This window comes from Lampetra fluviatilis, chromosome 42 (assembly GCF_964198595.1).
Source record: "Lampetra fluviatilis chromosome 42, kcLamFluv1.1, whole genome shotgun sequence".
Lineage (NCBI taxonomy): Eukaryota > Metazoa > Chordata > Hyperoartia > Petromyzontiformes > Petromyzontidae > Lampetra > Lampetra fluviatilis.
Genome location: NC_136316.1, coordinates 6,897,151 through 6,916,836, shown reverse-complemented (window position 1 = coordinate 6,916,836; position 19,686 = coordinate 6,897,151). Strand labels below are relative to the sequence as shown.

The window sequence follows — 19,686 nt, the reverse complement described above, 5'->3', positions numbered from 1 at the left end:
CCTCTATACCAGCCGAAGTAGTTGACATCTCCTAGCCACCGTAATGATGATGAGAGAGAGACACGCAAACTCCAAATATACAGCAGTGACCGTCGGGCTCGGGATCGAACCCACGAACCTCCTCTATACCAGGCGAAGTAGTTGACATCTCCAGCAGTGACCGTCGGGCTCGGGATCGAACCCACGACCCTCCTCTATACCAGGCGAGGTAGTTGACATCTCCTAGCCACCGTGATGATGATGAGAGAGAGACACGCAAACTCCAAATATACAGCAGTGACCGTCGGGCTCGGGATCGAACCCACGACCTCCCTCTATACCAGGCGAGGTAGTTGAGATCTCCTAGCCACCGTGATGATGATGAGAGAGAGACACGCAAACTCCAAATATACAGCAGCAGGGATCGCCGGGCTCGGGATCGAACCCACGACCTCCTGTATACCGGGCGAGGGAGTCAACATCCCGCCGACGCGAGGTAATGTGTCGCGGCACCCTTCCACGCGTGTTTCTTTATTTGTTTGTCCCCTCTCCCGCGAGCGTCTGGGAGGTTCGCACGAGACATCTCACCGACCCACGCTGCACGCCTGCCTCTGCATCTGTATATATATACAGTCCGCGAGCGTGTACATTGTGTAAGTATATACAGGGCACAAAGCGAAGGCAAAGGTTTCCTCGTTCAGCCTTTAAGGGGACAGATTATCATCAGGTCAAATGCCTTAAATTTCGATTTAAAGCTTTCGTGACTGCAGGGATTCATCTTCTTTGTTTTTTCGGTAAAGTCACGTAGAAGGGAAATAATAAAATAATAAAAATAAAACATAATAAAATTCCTCTTGATATGCAAATTATGTTGTCAAGGCGCTCTTCTCCCCCCCTCCAACCCAGCTTAAATAAACGCTCCAAGCTTGGTGGTGTTTCATTCTTCACCTGAGGACGGCTGCTTGCGTTGTGGCCGAAACGTCGTGAGAATTATTTTATTATGTTTTATTTTTATTATTTTATTACTTCCCTTCTACGTGACTTTACCGAAATAACCAAGAAGGTCAAATGCCTTGTTAGCGAGCACCTATTAAGGCCCGCACGGCACACGAGGGGGCGGTGTGTCCATGAACGCCACATTCAGCCGCCCCGGCCTCGACCGGCACTGATGTTGTTGTTTAACGCACCATACTAAGCGCCCATTTAAGGCTGAGTCGACCTAGGGGAGGCCAGGGAAACTGGTTCTAGTATCGGCGATGTTGGCCGTGATCGCGAGTGGAGCCCAAGTCGCCGGTTTCGCCGAGTAGCGCGCTGACCGCTGCACCGCCACTCCCGCGCCCCCTATGTACACACCGAGATGTCTGTACAAACACGCGCAAAACCACTTCCCCACATACGTGCAGCGTATTTACAATACGTGCCATGATTTGCGTATAAAACAAAGTCATGGCCTCACAAAAAGTACAGGAATGCCTCGATATGCGTAAATTCGATAAACGGAGTCTCGGTATTACGCACATTGGATGTATTACTTTGAACAGAAAGCTGAAAAGAAGTAAAATAATAAACGCGTACACTAAAATGAATAAATAATACATTTATCGATCTACAGCATTATGTAAGTAAAAATACAATTATTATAAGATATAGATTGTTGAGCTTTCTGCATTGCGAAGTTTGTCAATGTTTGTTAAATACTGTACAGTATAAAATATGATATTATTTTCAATATAAATAGTCTTTGTTTACAATATGAATGGTAAGTTATGAAGCGTTTACATGATCTAAAACGGTGATTCATGAAGGCAGGGAACGCATCCTCACAGTACTGATGTGAAAAGCGATTCCATATACGAAGTTTCAATATACGATAGAAAGCCCCGGGAAAGCGCCTAATTCGTATATCGAGGTATTCCTGTATTTGTTATTTTAAGAGTCTGCACGCTTTATGAGACGTTACAATGGGCCCTCTTGCAGAGAACCGTCGCCATGCGGCACGGAAGGTCAAAGGTTATCTAATCGCTCGTGCCAGGACATGAACTCGTGGGCCAGATCGAGACTCACTGTCACAAAATCCATAAGATCCACGGATTTTGTGTGTTTGTTTTGTTCTTAGTCGACGGATGTCCAGGGCAAAGTCTCGTCTCCGGAGTCTCATTGTACGTACGTGTGTTGCATTTCTTCCGCACCCTACGTAACCAACCGTGCTGATTGGAGGTGCGGAGGAAGGACAGAAAACTAAACACACAACGCGGTTGGTGTTTAATGTTCTCATCATTGGAGTCCACGCAATGGCAGGTGCCAAACAGCTATTTAATCCAGTGACCACAATTTTTCAAAATAAGTTTTATAGCTTGCCAACACGCTAACATTGTTGTTTTACACAGAAATAAATTTCTGTTTTTTCAGCGTATAATTTCTCGTGAATTTTCCTGAATGTTTCGTTTCACAATGGCTGTAGGTATTTCGCCTCTGCGCCGACAAGAGGGGTCGTGGCCAGAAACATCGGGCAACATCACGCAGACGTCTCAAACTGTAAGGCGCAGTCTGTTTACAACGGCGACTATGGCGCAAAGTACTTTCATTGAAAGTGAAAACCTGGTACTTCTCTTGAAGGGCTTTCCGAGGTTGCCACAGTCAAAGACGTGCTATCAGTCACCTCCAAACTACACTCGAACATCCCAGGGCATTAGCAGCAGCTGCGGCTGTTCTTCATGATCATCATCATCATCATCAGAAGCAACATCAGCAGCAGAGGTTCATCATCACGGACGTTTAATTTCTCACCGGATATTTCCCAGGATCGCCGGTAGACTGGAGTGTCGGCACGTGACGAGTGGCCACGAAAAGTGTACTGGGTGTGGTGTGCTGGGCTAACCCATCTAGACAAACCCCGGATGAATTTAAACCACGCTTATATGCGTATCGCGCGGTCCCTCGAAACTCTTCGTATATCTTTCTAGATTTGAAGCTTTCGTGACTGCAAAGATTCATATTCTTAGGTTTTTTCGGTAAAGTCACGTAGGTAAAACATTAAAATTAATAAAAGTAAAATAAAATAAAAATCACGATGTTTCGGAGGCAACACAAGCTTCCGTCTTCAGGTGGAACCGTCACAGCCACGACAGCTGTATCAATGACGGTTCCACCTGAAGACGGAAGCTTGTGTTGCCTCCGAAACGTCGTGATTTTTATCTTCGTATATCATGAATACGTCGTGATAATAAGTGAATACGTCGTGATAATAATTCTAGATTTGAAGTTTTCATGACTGCAAGGATCCATACTCTTTGGTTCTTTCGGTAAAGTCACGGAGGTGAAAAAAATAATAATAACTACATTAAATCACGACGTTTCGAGGCAACACAAGCTTCCGTCATCAGGCGGGACAGCCACAGCAAAAAAACTGAATTACTGTAGTGGGCAGAGAGAGCTATTTGTGACAAGCGATTATATAGGGTAAGGGGAGGGGAGGAGCCAGGGAGGAGGGATGCAGGGGGGGGGGGGTAAAGTCACGTGACTTTACCGAAAGAACCAAAGTGATAGCCTCTTTGCGAATCCACTCCTACATGAAGACTTTCCTACTCCGTGTCGGTTGTGAAATTATGTGACCGTAATTAGCCACCCTGGTCATTGCAGATTATTGCAAAGGGAGCCTGGGACTGGTTGAGAAGTCACCAATGTTTGCCATGGCCGGGATTCAAACCCAGGTCACCGGGTTCATCGCGCAATGCAGTGTGATAACCACGACACCACCGGCCCACTCCACCAGACGTCACATTTCCTGCATGTGAGAACATGCCCCTATGTCCTCTAAGGTTACACGGGGGATCTGTGTCTTGCATATCTTTGTGTATTGATGGGCATGCCAGATCAAAATTAATCTCTAATAATCACCATCATCATTCATCATCATCGGTCGCAGAATCATCATCATCAGCAGCTGTTATTCATTATCAAGAACAGCAGCAACACGTTTTAATGATCATAATCAACATCATACAGCAGTTGCGGCAGCATCAGCAATAGCAAATGTTCATAATTGACAACATCATTAATCATCAGCTGCAGCTGGAGCGTCTTTGTCATCATTATTAGCAAGGACCGTTCATCGCCACCGTCGTCATCAATCACCACCATCATCAGCAGCAGCATCATCATCATCAACAGCAGCAGCAAACTGTTCACCATCGCTGTCGTCAGCGGCGTGATGCCGCTCATCCGCTGTGGATGAGGCCGCCGCGCTGTCCGAGGGGCTCCGAGTACTGGGAGCTGTCGAGCGACGGCGACGTCGCCTGCGCCTTGAGCAGCGCCACGCGGTGCTTCAGGTGGAGGTTGCGCAATTGGCCCTCCTTGAGCTCCACGTAGGAGCGCGAGAAGGTGTGGAAGATGGAGGTGACGGGGAACGCCATGAGTAAGATTCCGCTCAGGATGCTGCTGAGGGCCACGACCTGGCCTGCGACGCTGCGCGGCACCATGTCCCCGTAGCCCACCGTGGTCATGGAGATGATGGCCCACCAGTAGCAGGCGGGGATGCTCGTGAATTCGTGGGCGCGGCTGCCTCCTCCTCCGATGCCGGAATCCTCGCTGGGTGGCGCTTCGGATGCTCGAGACGCACCGCTGCCACTGCCGCCACCGCCGCCGCTCCCCATGACCAGCTCGTTCTCCGCCAAGTAGACCATGGGGGCGAAGAGCGCCATGGCGACGCACAGGAAGAGGAGGAGGAGGCCAAGCTCCCGCGTGCACCGCCGGATCGTGAGCCCCAGCGTCTGCAGGCCGAGCGAGTGCCGCGCGAGACGCATCACGTAGAGGATGCGCAGCGCGCGCAGCACGCGAAGCACGAGCCCCACCTTCTCCAGGTAGATGTTGGTGCTGCCCATGGAGGGCGGGCGGCCGTCGGACACCGAGTCGACGACGAGCGTCACGTAGTAGGGCAGGATGGCCGCCACGTCGATTAAGTTGAGCGGGTCTCGCAGGAAGCGCCACTTGCTGCGAGACTGGATGAGCCGCAGGAGGAACTCGAAGGAGAACCAGCCGACGCACACCGTCTCCACCACGAAGATGTCGTGGCACTTTTGCGAGCACTCGCCCTGCGTGTCGCCCCCCCCACGCACGCCCCGCCAGCATCACCACGAGAGAGGTGCACGCGCACACACACGTACACACGTACACGTTAACGTACACACACACACGTACACACACGTACAAACACGTACACACACACGTGCACACACATACACACACGTTAACGTACACACACACGTACACACACACACGCACACACGTACACACACACATACGCGTACGTACACACACACGTACACACACGTACACACACACGTACACGCACGTACACACACACACACGTGCACACACACATACACGTACGTACACACACAGAGATACACAGCAGCAGCGGCGGTGGAGGGTCAGGTGTTCGTCAAGGTCAAGTCGACCAATGGAATGGCCCGGAAAGAACTCGCAACGCGCGCGGACACAATGCCAAACAATATACTTTTTGTGTCTGTGTGTGTGTGTTGAACTTCTTTCGCGCCGTACTTAATCAACCGTGCTAATCAGAAGAAGGACAACAAACTGAACGCAACAAAAGTCGCTCTAAAGAAATGCGTTTTCAGTGTAGGTTTGGCCTCGGACGGTTCGGGAATTGGCATCTGGTACCGGTGTCGCTGTGATGTTATTACAGGGACACTGCCCCAAGGTGTTAACCATAGTAACTCAATTGAATCAGTTGTATTTTATTTAACCGGGTAAGGCCCACTGAGCTATACAGCTCTCTTATAGAAGCGACCTGCTCACAAGTGATGGCTCGATCAAGTGGCTTATCACGTGGACATCTAGAGCAGCCAGATATTCTAAACGCGTGGTGATGTTGACTCGAAATGCGGAGGGAAAAACCGGAGGACCCGCAGGAAAATCCACACGACCACGGGGAGAGAGAGAGACACGCAAACTCCAAATATACAGGCGGGCGTCAGGGTCGGGATTGAATCCACGACCTCCTGTATACCAGGCGAATTTGCTAACATCTACTAGCCACCGTGCAACTGGTGGCTACGTTGAGCAACCCACCCATCGGGTGGAGAGGCGACAAGGAACTCTGCTCTGCACCCCCCTCCCCACACACAACCCCCCACGCACCACCCCATGCACCCATGGCCCCGCCCCCACACAACACCCTCACGCCCCCATGACCCCGCTCCCATGACCCCGCCCCCGCGGTTTGATGAATTGTCACGATTTGGAGTTGTGATTCAATTCAAGAATCAATCTTTTCGCCGTGCATTGTGCCAAAAGCAGCACGCTCTCGTGGATGCAAAGGTCACTGAACCCACGACATGCAATTCCTTTACATAGCGTACATAACACAAAGCAATCATGGGCGTCGTTGTGCAGAACATAATCAACAAAATAAAAACTAAATCAAACAATGCACCCCTTCCCATGTTTGTCTCTCCAGATAATTCTAGATTTGAAACTTTCGTGACTGCAAGGATTCATATTCTCTTACTTGATACAGCAGTCGTGCTGTGACGGTTCCACCTGAAGACGGAAGCTTGTGTTGCCTCCGAAACGTCGTGATTTTTATTTTATTTGTATTTTACTTTTATTAATTAAAAATTGTAATTTTTTTACCTACGTGACTTTACCGAAAGAACCTAAGAATATGTCTCCAGATAATGTTTCTATTTTTTTAACACATCACGTCAGGCACACAGTGCCTTCTGGGAGTGATCTTTGTGGTTGTTTTCTCAGCGGCATTGGTTTCGCACCACAAGTTAACAGGCACGATTCACGAGCACACGATGCGATTACACGTAAATGCGCAATGCGATTAAACATTTATAATATCAACGTGTAACGGGCCGCCGGCGGGCCGTGTCCGCTCGTAGCTCTCGGAGAGAGAGAGAGAGAGAGAACGACTCGGAGCCGCGAGGAGGAACCGCAGAAGGACGGCAAGTCAGCAGCCACCCGATGAGCTGAAGCCAAATCCGCCACCGCCAAGCTCTGCTGTTCTCTAGGTATGCTAAGATGTTTTCAGCCAGTGAATGAGTGTTCATTTGTTTCACGTGGGAGAAAACCGGAGCAAGACCGGAGATAAAACTCACACGCGCAAGGGGGAAACGCTGTATCCCGTGACATCAGTGCACACTCTACCCGTACTGGATTTGTGCTGGCGAGCCAGCGGCAAGGCTCCTCCTTGATGCCCACAAGAAAGGAGTGATTTTTGTCATTTGTGCGGTGATCAACCAAACCCACCGCTGCTGGACTGTAGTCCAGCAGCGTGCTAAGCTAAACTATAAACTAAACTAAACTTTTTATTTTATTTTACCAGGCAAGACCCACTGAGCTATTCAGAAGTGACCTGGCCACAAACGGTCGCTCAACGAAGTGGCTTATCAAGTGGAAATGTAAAGCAGCCAAATACTCTAAACGCGTGTAGATTCTAAATATGGAGGGGAAAAAAACCTCCGGGAGGACGCGGAGAAAATTCCACGCAATCACGGGGAGAGAGACACCGCAAACTCCAAATACACAGCAGCAGGCGTCAGGGTCGGGATCGAACCCACGACCTCCTGCATACCAGGCGAGGTAGTTAACATCTCCTAGCCACCGTGACAATGATGATGAGAGAGAGACACCGCAAATTCCAAATATACGGCAGGCGTCAGGGTCGGGATCGAACCCACGACCTCCTGCATATCAGGCGAGACAGTTAACATCTCCTAGCCACCTTGGCACCTCTCACACGCAGGGAGCTCCGAGCAGATTATATCGGGGAGGGGTAGGCAATGACGAGGCCGCATTTGACAACGGAGTGGCCACGTGCCAACAGGTGCGCTACCTAAACCAGAGCAATGAATTATTCTCATGTCCTCTCGTCAATGTGGCGTGTCGTGATTGAGCACCACCCAGGGCTGCTGTCCTAGCTGCTGCTGAGACCGGGGGGGGGGAGGGGGGCCGGGGGGACGTCAGCTTCGGCACTCAGACACTGCTCGTTTGCGCCCCTTCCTTCTCAAGCGCTGCGTCGCTCCACAAATGTCGTGCCCGAGTTTGCGTGGCGGGCGCGAGAACGGCCGCGTCGGCCGCCAGCCGGGTCGATTCACTGCCGCGACGGACGTCGCCTTTCGGCGAAGCAAAACAAAGTAAAAGAAACGATGAACGTCAAGTGACACGGCACTTCACGCCGGGCGGCCGTGCTGGCTGAGCACGTGGCTGCCTGTCACCGGGCACCGTGGAGGGAGCGACAGCGATGGGTTTTGTGGATCACAGCACAAATGACAAAAAACTAAAATATTTCGTCCGGGGGTGGGGGGGGCATCGAGGAAGAGGTGGCCTACCCCTGGCTCGCCGGCAGAAATGGAGTAGAGCAAGGCGTGGACCGACAAAGCCTGTCCCGTTCCGTATGGGATAGAGCGTTGCCCCCTCGCACACGCGTAGGGTTTCCAACGGCTGCTCCGGTTTCCTCCCACCTGTATAAACACTCACGAACTGGCTAAAAACATCGTCATATTTAGAGCACTGCAGAGCAATTGTCGGCGCCCGATCGCCGTCTGGCAGCCTTCCAGCTCGTCTGTGGTTCCGCAGTGATTGCGAGCTGCAATTTGCATGAACGATGACGCTGTATAGCACTGATGAGTAAGATCGATTTGTTTCTTTCTTTCCTTTCAGTTACCCAATTGAGCATCCTTTCCTCGGCTTCTCACTTCCCCCGTAAACTCGGGATGACGGTGAATCATCGCGACGCTGATGATCTCACGGCCGGTGCGCTCATCTCCTGCACAGGTGGAGGATAGACACGGATCCGGCCGCTCGGACTGCGGAGGAGAATCAATGACGGAGCGCGTGGCTAAACCTACATCGAAATCTCACTTCTCTAAAAGCACTGCTTTTTTGTGTTAAGTTTGTTGTCCTTCCCGCGTCACCTCCGATTAGCACGGTTTGGTTACGTACGCTGCGGAAGAAGTTCAACATACATAGATACGACAGCTGCCGTTGTCGATGATGATGATGATGATGAAACGTGCGGTCTAAAGAAAACACCTTTTTTTTACGTAAAAATACCGCAGTTTAAACTTGGTTCATTTGGCATGAATATTTCACGTGCAAGACTATCAATTAAAATGTCCGCCCCTTCGCAATAATGTTAAACTTTGTTTTATTAAAATAGAGATAATTGCTACCTAGATAACTACATGCAAATATCATTTGAGTTGTTTTAGGCATCGGAAGTAATTTGTTTGTTTAAAGTTCGTTAATTTATTTTTAGATGTTACGTCTTGTATTCAGCACATTAAATAATAAAATGCAAATTTAGTTTCTAACGCGTTGGATTTGCAATCCAGTCAGCGTCATCTTTATCCGACAATAGCGAGCTCCGGGATGAAACATCTTACAATGAAAATAAAATCTCACAGTGCTCAACAATGAATACGTCTTCTTGGTTCTTTCGGTAAAGTCACGTAGAAGGGAAATAATAAAATAATAAAAATTAAACATAATAAAATAATTCTCACGACGTTTCGGCCACAACGCAAGCAGCCGTCCTCAGGTGAAGAACAGGTCTGTTCATTCAGACACTGTCGTTCCGACAGACCTGTTCTTCACCTGAGGATGGCTGCTTGCGTTGTGGCCGAAACGTCGTGAGAATTATTTTATTATGTTTTATTTTTATTATTTTATTATTTCCCTTCTACGTGACTGTACCGAAAGAACCAAGAAGATGAATCCTTGCAGTCACGAAAGCTTTAAATCGAAATAAAAATGAATACGTCCTTATGATAAGCACGGTGTTTCTTTGATGCGATTCTCTGCACAGGTGTCCATCGACAGGCGTACCGGGCAGGCAACCAAAATGCCACAGTCAGCACGCGTGCCTTGCAATCCGGAGATTCGCCAGTTCGATTCTATTTCCCGGTGCGGTGGTTCAAACAGCAACGGTGAAATTGTCCGAATGCTTACTTGATGTTGTTTCTGTGTATTTACAAAGCGTTTTAACGCACAGTTTTAAAATTAAGTTTCAAACTTAGAGTGTTTTAGATACGAGGCTGCACCTACACTTCGTAATCACGTGAATATGCGAAGAGCATTCGTGGCAATATGCATTGTCACACGGTCACGGTGCATCCGTTCATCCAATCGTCGGTGTGATGCGAATCAGATGCTCGTGTTACATTTTGGCGGATAGTAAGAAACAAAAATAATGCAAATGAGACGGAAAACAATGACACAGGGTGCACATGTGGTGACACAACATTAGACGCAAAAAAATAGTTTGACGCTTGACTTCAATTACAATCCCGAATTGTGTCACCCTGTTGAATTGTATGACTGTTTTAATTGTGTCACTGTTTTGTGTCAATTATTTGAATTGTGCCACTGTGTTGAATTGTGTCAATGTGTCCAATTGTGCATTTGTGTAAACTTGTGTCACTGTGTAAAATTGTGGAAATGCGTTGAATTGTGTCACTGTGAAAAATTGTGTCAACGTGTTGCATTTTATTAATGCGTTGGGAGTGACACTTTATAACCCGAATTTTTGGAGATATTAAGACGAGCTCAGCTCTCCGGCGTTGGTCGGCAACGATGTCCGACGCTTCAGTCCACGTGTCGGGAACTTTCTTCAGGAGCAGTTCAGAATAACTTCTGATCAATCCCCCCAGGGCGAAACGGCGGCCATCGTTTTGCCGAACCATGCAGCAGAACAGCTGTGAACATTTAAATCCTACCGGGGGTTGGGGAGTGGGGGGGTATGTATCTAGTTTGTGGATTCAGAAGTTAAAGCAAGCATTGACCCATGCCCGTAAAAAAAGTTGGAAGGCAGCTGGGTTTGTTTGAGCCGTGAGAGAATTAGTGTTTCCTAAGAGGTCAACGCCGGATTATCTCAAAGGGCTCTCAATCTCTCTCCGTTTTCGATGCTGGACGAACGTAAATGTCATTTATTTATATCCGGCGAAACATCGCCCGCTGAAGATCAACGCTCGTTCACAGCGGGGTAGTGCTGCCTGCACCGCGGTTTTTCGGCCAAACTCTGTGAGCGAGCGTCTGGCTTCGTGCGGGAGGGAGACTGGGGAGCCAGGAGAAAACGCCACCGCACATTCCACTCAGGGACAACACTCAGAGCTCCAGACGCAACTCGCCGGTCGAAATGACCTCCTGCTCGATGGAGCATCGAAGCGGTGCTCACCTACCGTGTACAGCCAGTGCTGGAAATTCCACATTCCTATGGCCGGGGAGAGTTTTTACATCAGACTTTTTTTTGTTCCTTTACAGTACTTTTGTTCGTAGAGAAAGTGGTCATGATTTTCAGATATATTTACGTTTTAGACCGGTTCCCTCCTGCTGTAACGTATGAAGCACCCTTCCGATAATCGCCGTTTGTATCGTGACCTACGCAACCACAATTGCAACCAAGACCTGTACACCGCACAACATCAGGACCATCGCAGCCCGCCCACCCCATACACCCCATAGCACAGTGGTTCTTCGCCAATGTTCGGAGGGGGGCCCACTTTCGCTGATAAGACATCGTCAGTGTCCGCCACACATTTGAAACCATTGTTGGGTTTGACAGCAGCACGACGATGATGGGCGGTGTTGTCATTTTCTGTATTGTCCTGGGACGCACGTCAGGGCCGCACTCAAGGCCACCAGGGGCCGTCAGGGGCCTCGCAACAAAAGAACACCGCTCCGACAGCAGCTAATTGGGCCCTTCCTGCTGCTATAAATGCAATCTTCTTTTCTTAATCTATCGAACAAAAGTCTCACCACTCTTGATTTCGTCACAAAGCGTGTTGCTCATTGCATCGACTCCGATGGGTTAGGGCTTCATGGTCAACCCCCCCACCCAACGGGGATTTAAACTCGGCGCTGCCACTCTACTGTCGACAGCGAAGCGGCGAGCCATCGCCGGCGCGGGAGGGAAGCCTCACGGAAATTCGCACTTAAATTCAAGTAGCAGCGGGGAGGGCACTCTGATTTATTACTCCAAAGGTTTTTTTGAGCCGTGCGTCAAAATCAAAGGCCTCCTCTCGAGGTGGCAAGGCTTGAAAGCACGACGAGGGAGGAAATGAGAGCAAGATGTGCCGGGACATTTATTTAGTTATTTACGTGTTCGCCTGCGTGGAGAAATTATGATGGGAAAAAAAAATGAAATAAAAATAAAAAGGCAACGCGGAATGTTAATGTAGTTTAAAGTGTTCCCTCCAGACGGAAGTGAAGGTCAGAGCGGTCGTGACTTGAAACATTGATTTTTTTGTTTGTTTGTACAAAATGACCTGTGGGTGAGAGACTGCCGAATGAGAATGCTGCCAAGAAAAGGTCAACGGGGCCTCAAATGGGATGGGGAGAGGTTGGGGGGTGAACAAAGCAAGACAAATAAATTAATGAATACCAAAATGAATCACTCGCAATTATTCAAACGATTGTCTCTCATTGAGCTCATTCGATTGTTAAATCCCGACGAGAATGTAGCCCGCGAGTCCATATTCTGTTGAGGAGAGCAATGGGGTTTTTTTTGTGGGTTTTTTTTCACTGTTGGAAATCCCACGAGGTCATTTGGGATAAAGAATCCCGCTAATGTCGCTGAGGAACGAACGTTGATTATTTGTTCATGGCGCCTAAGAGGGCTTGCTATGTGAACTGTGGCCACAGCAGTTTTCTACAGTTTTTTATTTCTCCACTATGGGCTCTAAAGTAACTTACGAGCGACAGAACACTTTAACAGCAATAATAAATTGTTTTTACAAGCGCTTTTCTAGCAGCTACTTAAGGCACCGTACATCACACGAAATAAAAAAAAACCTTAACCAGAGGCCAACGTGACTTTAACGAAAGAAACAAGAATATAAAAATGACTAAGCAGACATGGAGGAGTCAATTTGTGAGAACCGAAGGAATAAACCACGTGGCGATCGCCTCCGAATCACCAACAACACTGGGCAGGGAGCTGACTCCATAGCCAGGATGCAGTACAACATTGGGCAGGGAGCTGACTCCATAGCCAGGGAGCAGCACAACACTGGGCAGGGAGCTGACTCCATAGCCAGGGTGCAGCACAACACTGGGCAGGGCGCTGACTTCATATCCAGGGTGCAGCACAACAATGGACAGGGAGCTGACTCCATAACCAGGGTGCAGCACAACACTGGGCAGGGCGCTGACTTCATAGCCAGGGTGCAGCACAACAATGGACAGGGAGCTGACTCCATAACCAGGGTGCAGCACAACACTGGGCAGGGAGCTGACTCCATAGCCAGGGTGCAGCACAACACTGGGCAGGGAGCTGACTCCACTGGCAGGCAGCAGCACAACACTGGGCAGGGCGCCCACTCCATTGGCAGGGAGCAGCACAACACTGGGCAGCATCACCCAGTGTGCGGAGGAGTGACGCCCAGGGTAGGTGCAGCACAACAGCAGCGGGAGAGCGAAGCCTTGGGTGAGGTGCACACATGGCCGGGGTTGGGGGGTCAATAAATCGGTGTAGATCGCTTGGCCGTCCACTCTGGCGAGGCTCGTACGCCACGAGAACAATCCGAAACGCCACGCAAAGCTTCATGGGAAGCTGGTGCGGCGAGGCCAGGAGTGATACGCTCGAACGCCGGTACTCCTGAAGTAAAAGGTGAAAGCTACGGGTTAAATAATATGTATTGCATGCATTGTCGTGTGCATAAGATAATCCATTTTAAATCCAACATTTTGTGGGGTTTGGGGGGGGGAATTGTTCGTTATGTTTGAAATGGATAAAATCTAACCTTTGAAAAGTCTACTATCTTTGTAAAAGTTGTCTGGTCTCTTTCCCACGTGTACTGTGGGTGCAGAGAAATTGCAACCCTGGGTGTCTGAGAACAGCCGAGAATGTCACAGCCTCCGTCCATATTCTTTGGGTCTTTCGGTAAAGTCACGGAGATAGGTTAAAATAAAATAACAAAATAACAAAAAACTACGACGTTTCGATCGCAACACAAGCCGTCGACCGCTTGTGTTTCGGCTTTACCGAAAGACCCAAAGAATATGAATTCCTGCAGTCACGAAAGCTTTAAGTCAATCCTCCTTCGACTTTCCCACGCACTCTACTATGAGATTGTTCATCCCATGGCAGCCAACGTCGTATTTAAATTCTCCAATTCTCTCAGAAATGTAGGCAAACTTAAGCGAACTGAAATGCAACTTCATTTAATCGGTGCTGTGTTTTTTTGTGGCCTAATTTGTGACCACGCTGGGACCATCAACTCAATACATTTGTGAAACCAGGCTTAGCGCGGGCAGCTGATACCTGGATTCGAACCGGGGGATATCAGCGGTGTTGGTTCAACGCTCGGACACCCGAGACATTTCTCCCACGCGAATCGTTCGTCATAAAAAAAAAGCCGCGTCATTCCACAACATAATAAAAAATAATAACGTCATCTATCTCAATGCAATGTGTGTGGGGTATTTCGGTAACTGATGGCTGAAATACACTTCAAAATAATAATCACTTCATAATATACTTCGTCTGCTTTCTAAGTTGCATGAAATAAGTTACAATCGACCGAGCTTTTTTGAATAAAAACGGTGATTGCTACTTCATGTAAAAAAAGTTCTTGTTTGCATTACAGTGCGGCTAATACAAGACAATTTAATATTCTTTGGGTCTTTCGGATAAGCCGCCGCGGCTTTACCGAAAGACCCAAATAATATGAATCCCTGCAGTCGCGAAAGCTTTAAGTCAAGATTTAAGACAATTTAAGTCAAAAACTCAGAGTGATTTCCTGATGTAATGAGCATAGAAGCATCAGTGCTCACTTCTCAATTTTAGACCTGAGTCAGTAGTAGACATTCCACATTCCCCATCACGGGGGCAAGTCCACCTAGAGTACAACAACGGTTGATTTCCCAACAAAGTTGCCGAGATTGTTCATCATATGACAGGTGAACTGATATTTCTGATTCTCAGAGCCAAAATTGGCCAAATTAACCCTTTCCTGTTTAACACGTAAGCTTTCCCGACCGATATCATCCATAATAGATGTTTTTGGGTTAGATCAAGTGAATATATAAATGTGTCTTTAAAATCCGCCACCAACCGACACAGCCAACTAGTAAGGGTTGTCACGTAAACAGAACGTGCCAAATCTGGCTGCCGCCTGATGAAGCTAGTTGTAATTACTGGCGAAACGTCGTACTCAGTTTGTAAATGTTGTGGCTTGGCTCTCCAACACACCAGTGTGCTGTACTAGTGACGAATTGGCCACGTTCTGTTTACGTGACAACCCTTACTAGTTGGCTGTGTCGGGTGGTGGCGGGTTTTAACGACACATTTATATATGTACGCGATCTAACCCAAAAACCTCTATAATGGATAACCCTTTCCTATTCCGATGACGTTCGTCACCAATTTTTCTTCAGATTCCATTCCATACGTGTACATCATCAGAACTGAATCGTAAGAAAAAACAAAATAACTTCATCGGTACCGAGGCTCCCACAAGGCCATGCGGGAGGGCGTGTGGCACAGTCTGACTCCAGAGTGCTGCCGTGCCGCTACGGTTCTCTGCGGTCAGTGACAACGTCTTTAAAAACAACGGCGCAGCACCTCTCTCAATAAATGTAACGCCAAGCCGCTTGCGCGTTCCGAGATTCGGCGGTGAACGGGACCCAACCCTGCGTCTTGCGGACGTCTCTGATGGGAACGGGGCTAAGTGGCCAGTCGAATTTTGCCCGATCGACTCCGCGTGACGCGTCACAAGTTAATTTGCACGCGGACGGTAAACACTGGTTTGTCAAAATGAAAAGGCCACACCGCTGGAATGAAGTGCAAACAAAAATGATTGCAACATACCAAGTCCCCTGAAAACTAAATGTCAGATATTAGATGTGATTTACAAAAATGACTCTATTTCACCGTAATCTTAATTTGAATGCCCTTCGTCATTTCCCTTCAGGGTGATTTAATTTCACAGGTAGGCGTTTTTACGGGTCAGGTAATTTTATTCACTTTAATTGAGAGTGTGCTGTTAACGTGATAAGAGTAAACGCACACTCCGACGTGCTCATTCGCCAAACAATATTTCACTTCCCTTTCCTCAGCGCTAAATTATGATTACGCAACACATACAAGAGCTAAAGGTGCAGAGCTGTAATTGGTTACTCAAGCCACTGCTGGCGGAAGGGCCTCCAGGAAAGAGATTAGCGTGGTTGGCTACGTACGGTGAAAAAGGCCGCCCCTGTGCCGAGATGTTAACGACCTCGTCTGATATACAGGAGGTCGTGGGTTCGATCCCGACCCTGACGCCTGCTGTATATTTTGAGTTTGCGTGTCTCTCTCTCATCATCACCATGGTGGCTAGGAGATGTTAACTCCCTCGCCTGGTATACAGGAGGTCGTGGGTTCGATCCTGACCCCAACACCTGTATATTTGGAGTTTGCGTGTCTCTCTTTCCTGGTGGTCGCGCGGATTTTTCTCCGGGTCCTCTGGTTTTTCCATCCACACGCGTTTAGAGTATTTGGCTGCGATACATTTGCACGTGATAAGCCACGTCGATGAGCTATCATTTGCGGCCAGCTTGCTTCTGATAAAGATCTGCACAGCTCAGTGGGCCTTATCTGGTAAAAAAAAAAATCAGTTCACATATTTGGCCTGTTCTTCCACGCTGGTCAGACGTCTTCGAAGAGGTGGGAGTATTGACACTGTAGTAATAAAACAGTATTCGCTGGAGAAGATAAAGATCAAGACTATCCCAGGTGGTGGTCTGGTGCCCCATTCGCCCCAAGCTCTGCGTTCCGTATGGTATGAAGGTGTTATCAGCCATTTCATGAATGTTTACACGTGGGATCAAACCAGAGGACCCGGAGAAAACCCACATGTGCGAGGGGGAAACACTCTATCCCATACAGACGAAACAGGTGGAATCCACATCTTTTGCTGAGCCGCCTTCTCTTGGCGAGCCAGAGTAAGGGCTCCTCCTCAACGCACACTCTGACGGGAGTTTCCCAACCATTTGTGTGGTGATCCACCAATCCCCTCACCGCTTGCTGCCTCCACAATGCCGGATTACGGGCCACAAGCAATAGCCACCACCGCTGCCCCGAAATTGCTGTCGGACAACATGTATATTAACCCTTTCCCATTCCAATGACATTCATGTACGTCATCAGTGTTTCTTTCGATTCCGTTCCGATAACTTTATCGGTACGTCTTCGGTTGGGAAGACTTACCCTCCTGGGGGTGCCACGGTGGCGAGATGTTAACGACCTCGCCTGGTATGAAGGAGGTCGTGGGTTCGATCCCAACCCTGACACTTGTATTTTTGGAGTGTGCAAGTTCTCTCTCTCCCCGTGGTCGCGTGGATTTTTCTCCCGGTCCTCCGATTTTTCCCTCCACATTTATAAACATGTGCTTAAGAGTATTTGTCTGCTGCACAATTCCACGTGAGCTGTCGTTTGTCATAGCCTGCCCTTACCTGGTAAGACAAACAAAACAGAGCTTAACAATGATAACACTACCATAACTTGGCAGGACAGAGCCTCTGCCCGGGGTTAAACGAGGTGTGCTCTTAGTTTTTTCAGTAAAGTCACGTAGGTAAAAAACTGAAATTAAAGTTAATAATTATTATTTTATTCTTATTAATTTTATTAATTTTAATTTCATTTTCTTACCTACGTGACTTCACCGAAAAAACTACGAGTATGAATCCTTGCGGTCACGAAAGCTTCAAGTCTAGAATTAAACGAGGCGAGCGGGGGGGGGCCTCTGCCGTCACCTTGTCCTCCTCTGCGCGCAAGTCGGGCATGGTGCTGATGCAGAGGCTGACGGCCGTGATGGCCACGAAGACCACCGAGAGGAAGGCGAAGATCTTCCCGGGGAGGCCCGAGCTGGGGTCCTCCACCATGTCGCGCAGGCGGCTCATGAGCCAGCTCAAGCGCCTGGCCGCCCGCGTCCTCGCTGGGCCGCTGCTGTCGTCCTGTAAGGGGGTCGCCGCGGAGAAACGAAAAGCAGCGACGACACAAACAACGTCACGCGGGTTTGCCCATCTGTCACGAACGATGATGCGTCAGCGAAGGTACGTTTGAAACGAAAAATTATCATGCGAACCGATGTTTTTTTTTTACCTAAGCGGCAATCGGGAGCGTAAGGAGCGTGTGGGCAGGGGGTGCCAGGCCCCCCTCTGTTTTTTTTTGGTTTGGCCATGTTTGTTTGTTGTAGTACAGATTTAGACTGATGGCCTTAATCTAAGTTGTCTTGTGGTTGTTGTTGTTTGACTTGCATCCCACTGGGATTTTTGCACATTTTTGTGTATGGTGCTTTTTCTGCAATATTTTACTGTCATTTCTTGGATTTTCTGTTTGCACTCAGTCACATATTCACTTTGAGATGTTTTTTGTTCATGTTTTTGTTTTTTGTTTGTTGCGGTTGCACCCGATTCAAGAGCCGAATGGCTCACAGGGCTATATCTAATAAATGAACTTGAACTTGAGTTGGGGCCCCCTTGACAACCACCATGCAGCATGTTTACAACAACAACAACAGCGTGAAATAACACGAAACATATTTTGCGACGACGGAGCGCCCCGACGTCGTTAAATGTTCGTGACCGTGAACGTAGCGACGATGTCATGAAGCAAGAGGAGCCGCGATATATAAATGGCCTTTGGTGCGACCGTGCGAAGACACAAATCAAATATTGGGGCCCCAGCTGACCAATTGCCGCACCCCATGAGCTGACACCACTGGCGCAAACAGATACATCGATGGGAGAATGGTAGGGTAGTGGTCCTCAACGTCCTTGGTATGTATGTATGTACGTGTGTATGTATGTACGTGTGTGTGTATGTGTGTGTGTATGTATGTACGTGTGTGTGTATGTACGTGTGTATGTATGTACGTGTGTATGTACGTGTGTATGTATGTACGTGTGTGTGTATGTACGTGTGTATGTATGTACGTGTGTGTGTATGTACGTGTGTATGTATGTACGTGTGTATGTATGTACGTGTGTGTGTGTGTGTATGTATGTACGTGTGTGTGTATGTACGTGTGTATGTATGTACGTGTGTATGTACGTGTGTATGTATGTACGTGTGTGTGTATGTACGTGTGTATGTATGTACGTGTGTGTGTATGTACGTGTGTATGTATGTATGTACGTGTGTATGTATGTACGTGTGTATGTATGTACGTGTGTATGTATGTATGTACGTGTGTGTGTATGTACGTGTGTATGTACGTGTGTATGTATGTACGTGTGTGTGTATGTACGTGTGTATGTACGTGTGTGTGTATGTACGTGTGTATGTATGTACGTGTGTATGTACGTACATATTTGGGGAGCAGCAGTGTAGCGGTTAGCGCGCTGCGCTACGAACCCGGCGATCCGGGTTAGATTCCCGCTCACGGCCAACACCAGTGACGATTATCTGAACCGGTCCGGGACCTCCCCTAGGTCGACTCAGCCTCAAATGAGTACCTGGTGCGGTGTGTAAACATCGCCACTTGGGAGACGAAGGCGTGGTGTTGGCCACCCACCCCCTCGTGTACCGTTCCGGCCTTCATAGGTGCTCGCTAACAGCACTTGCCCCTACAGTCTGTTAAGGCAATATGGGGAATCGTTGTCTTTTTGTGTGTGTATGTACGTCGAACTTTTTTGGCACCGTACGTAGCCAATCGTGCTAACTGGAGGTGCGGGGAGTGGAACCCCCCCCCCCAC

The 19,686-nt window shown here is 48.4% G+C and overlaps 1 protein-coding gene across 1 annotated transcript in view; it reads right to left on the bottom strand.

Moving 5' to 3' along the window:
- Positions 1 to 3,932: 3,932 nt before the first annotated feature.
- LOC144946676 (voltage-gated potassium channel regulatory subunit KCNG2-like) overlaps positions 3,933 to 19,686 on the bottom strand; it is a 41,072-nt gene continuing 25,318 nt past the window's right edge. The window contains exons 4-5 of the mRNA XM_078875755.1: positions 17,743 to 17,943; positions 3,933 to 5,069 (exon numbers count right to left, since the gene is read on the bottom strand). Of these exons, the coding sequence (XP_078731881.1) occupies positions 4,197 to 5,069; positions 17,743 to 17,943 (1,074 nt within the window). The 3' untranslated portion in view covers positions 3,933 to 4,196. The remainder of the gene's footprint in view (positions 5,070 to 17,742; positions 17,944 to 19,686) is intronic.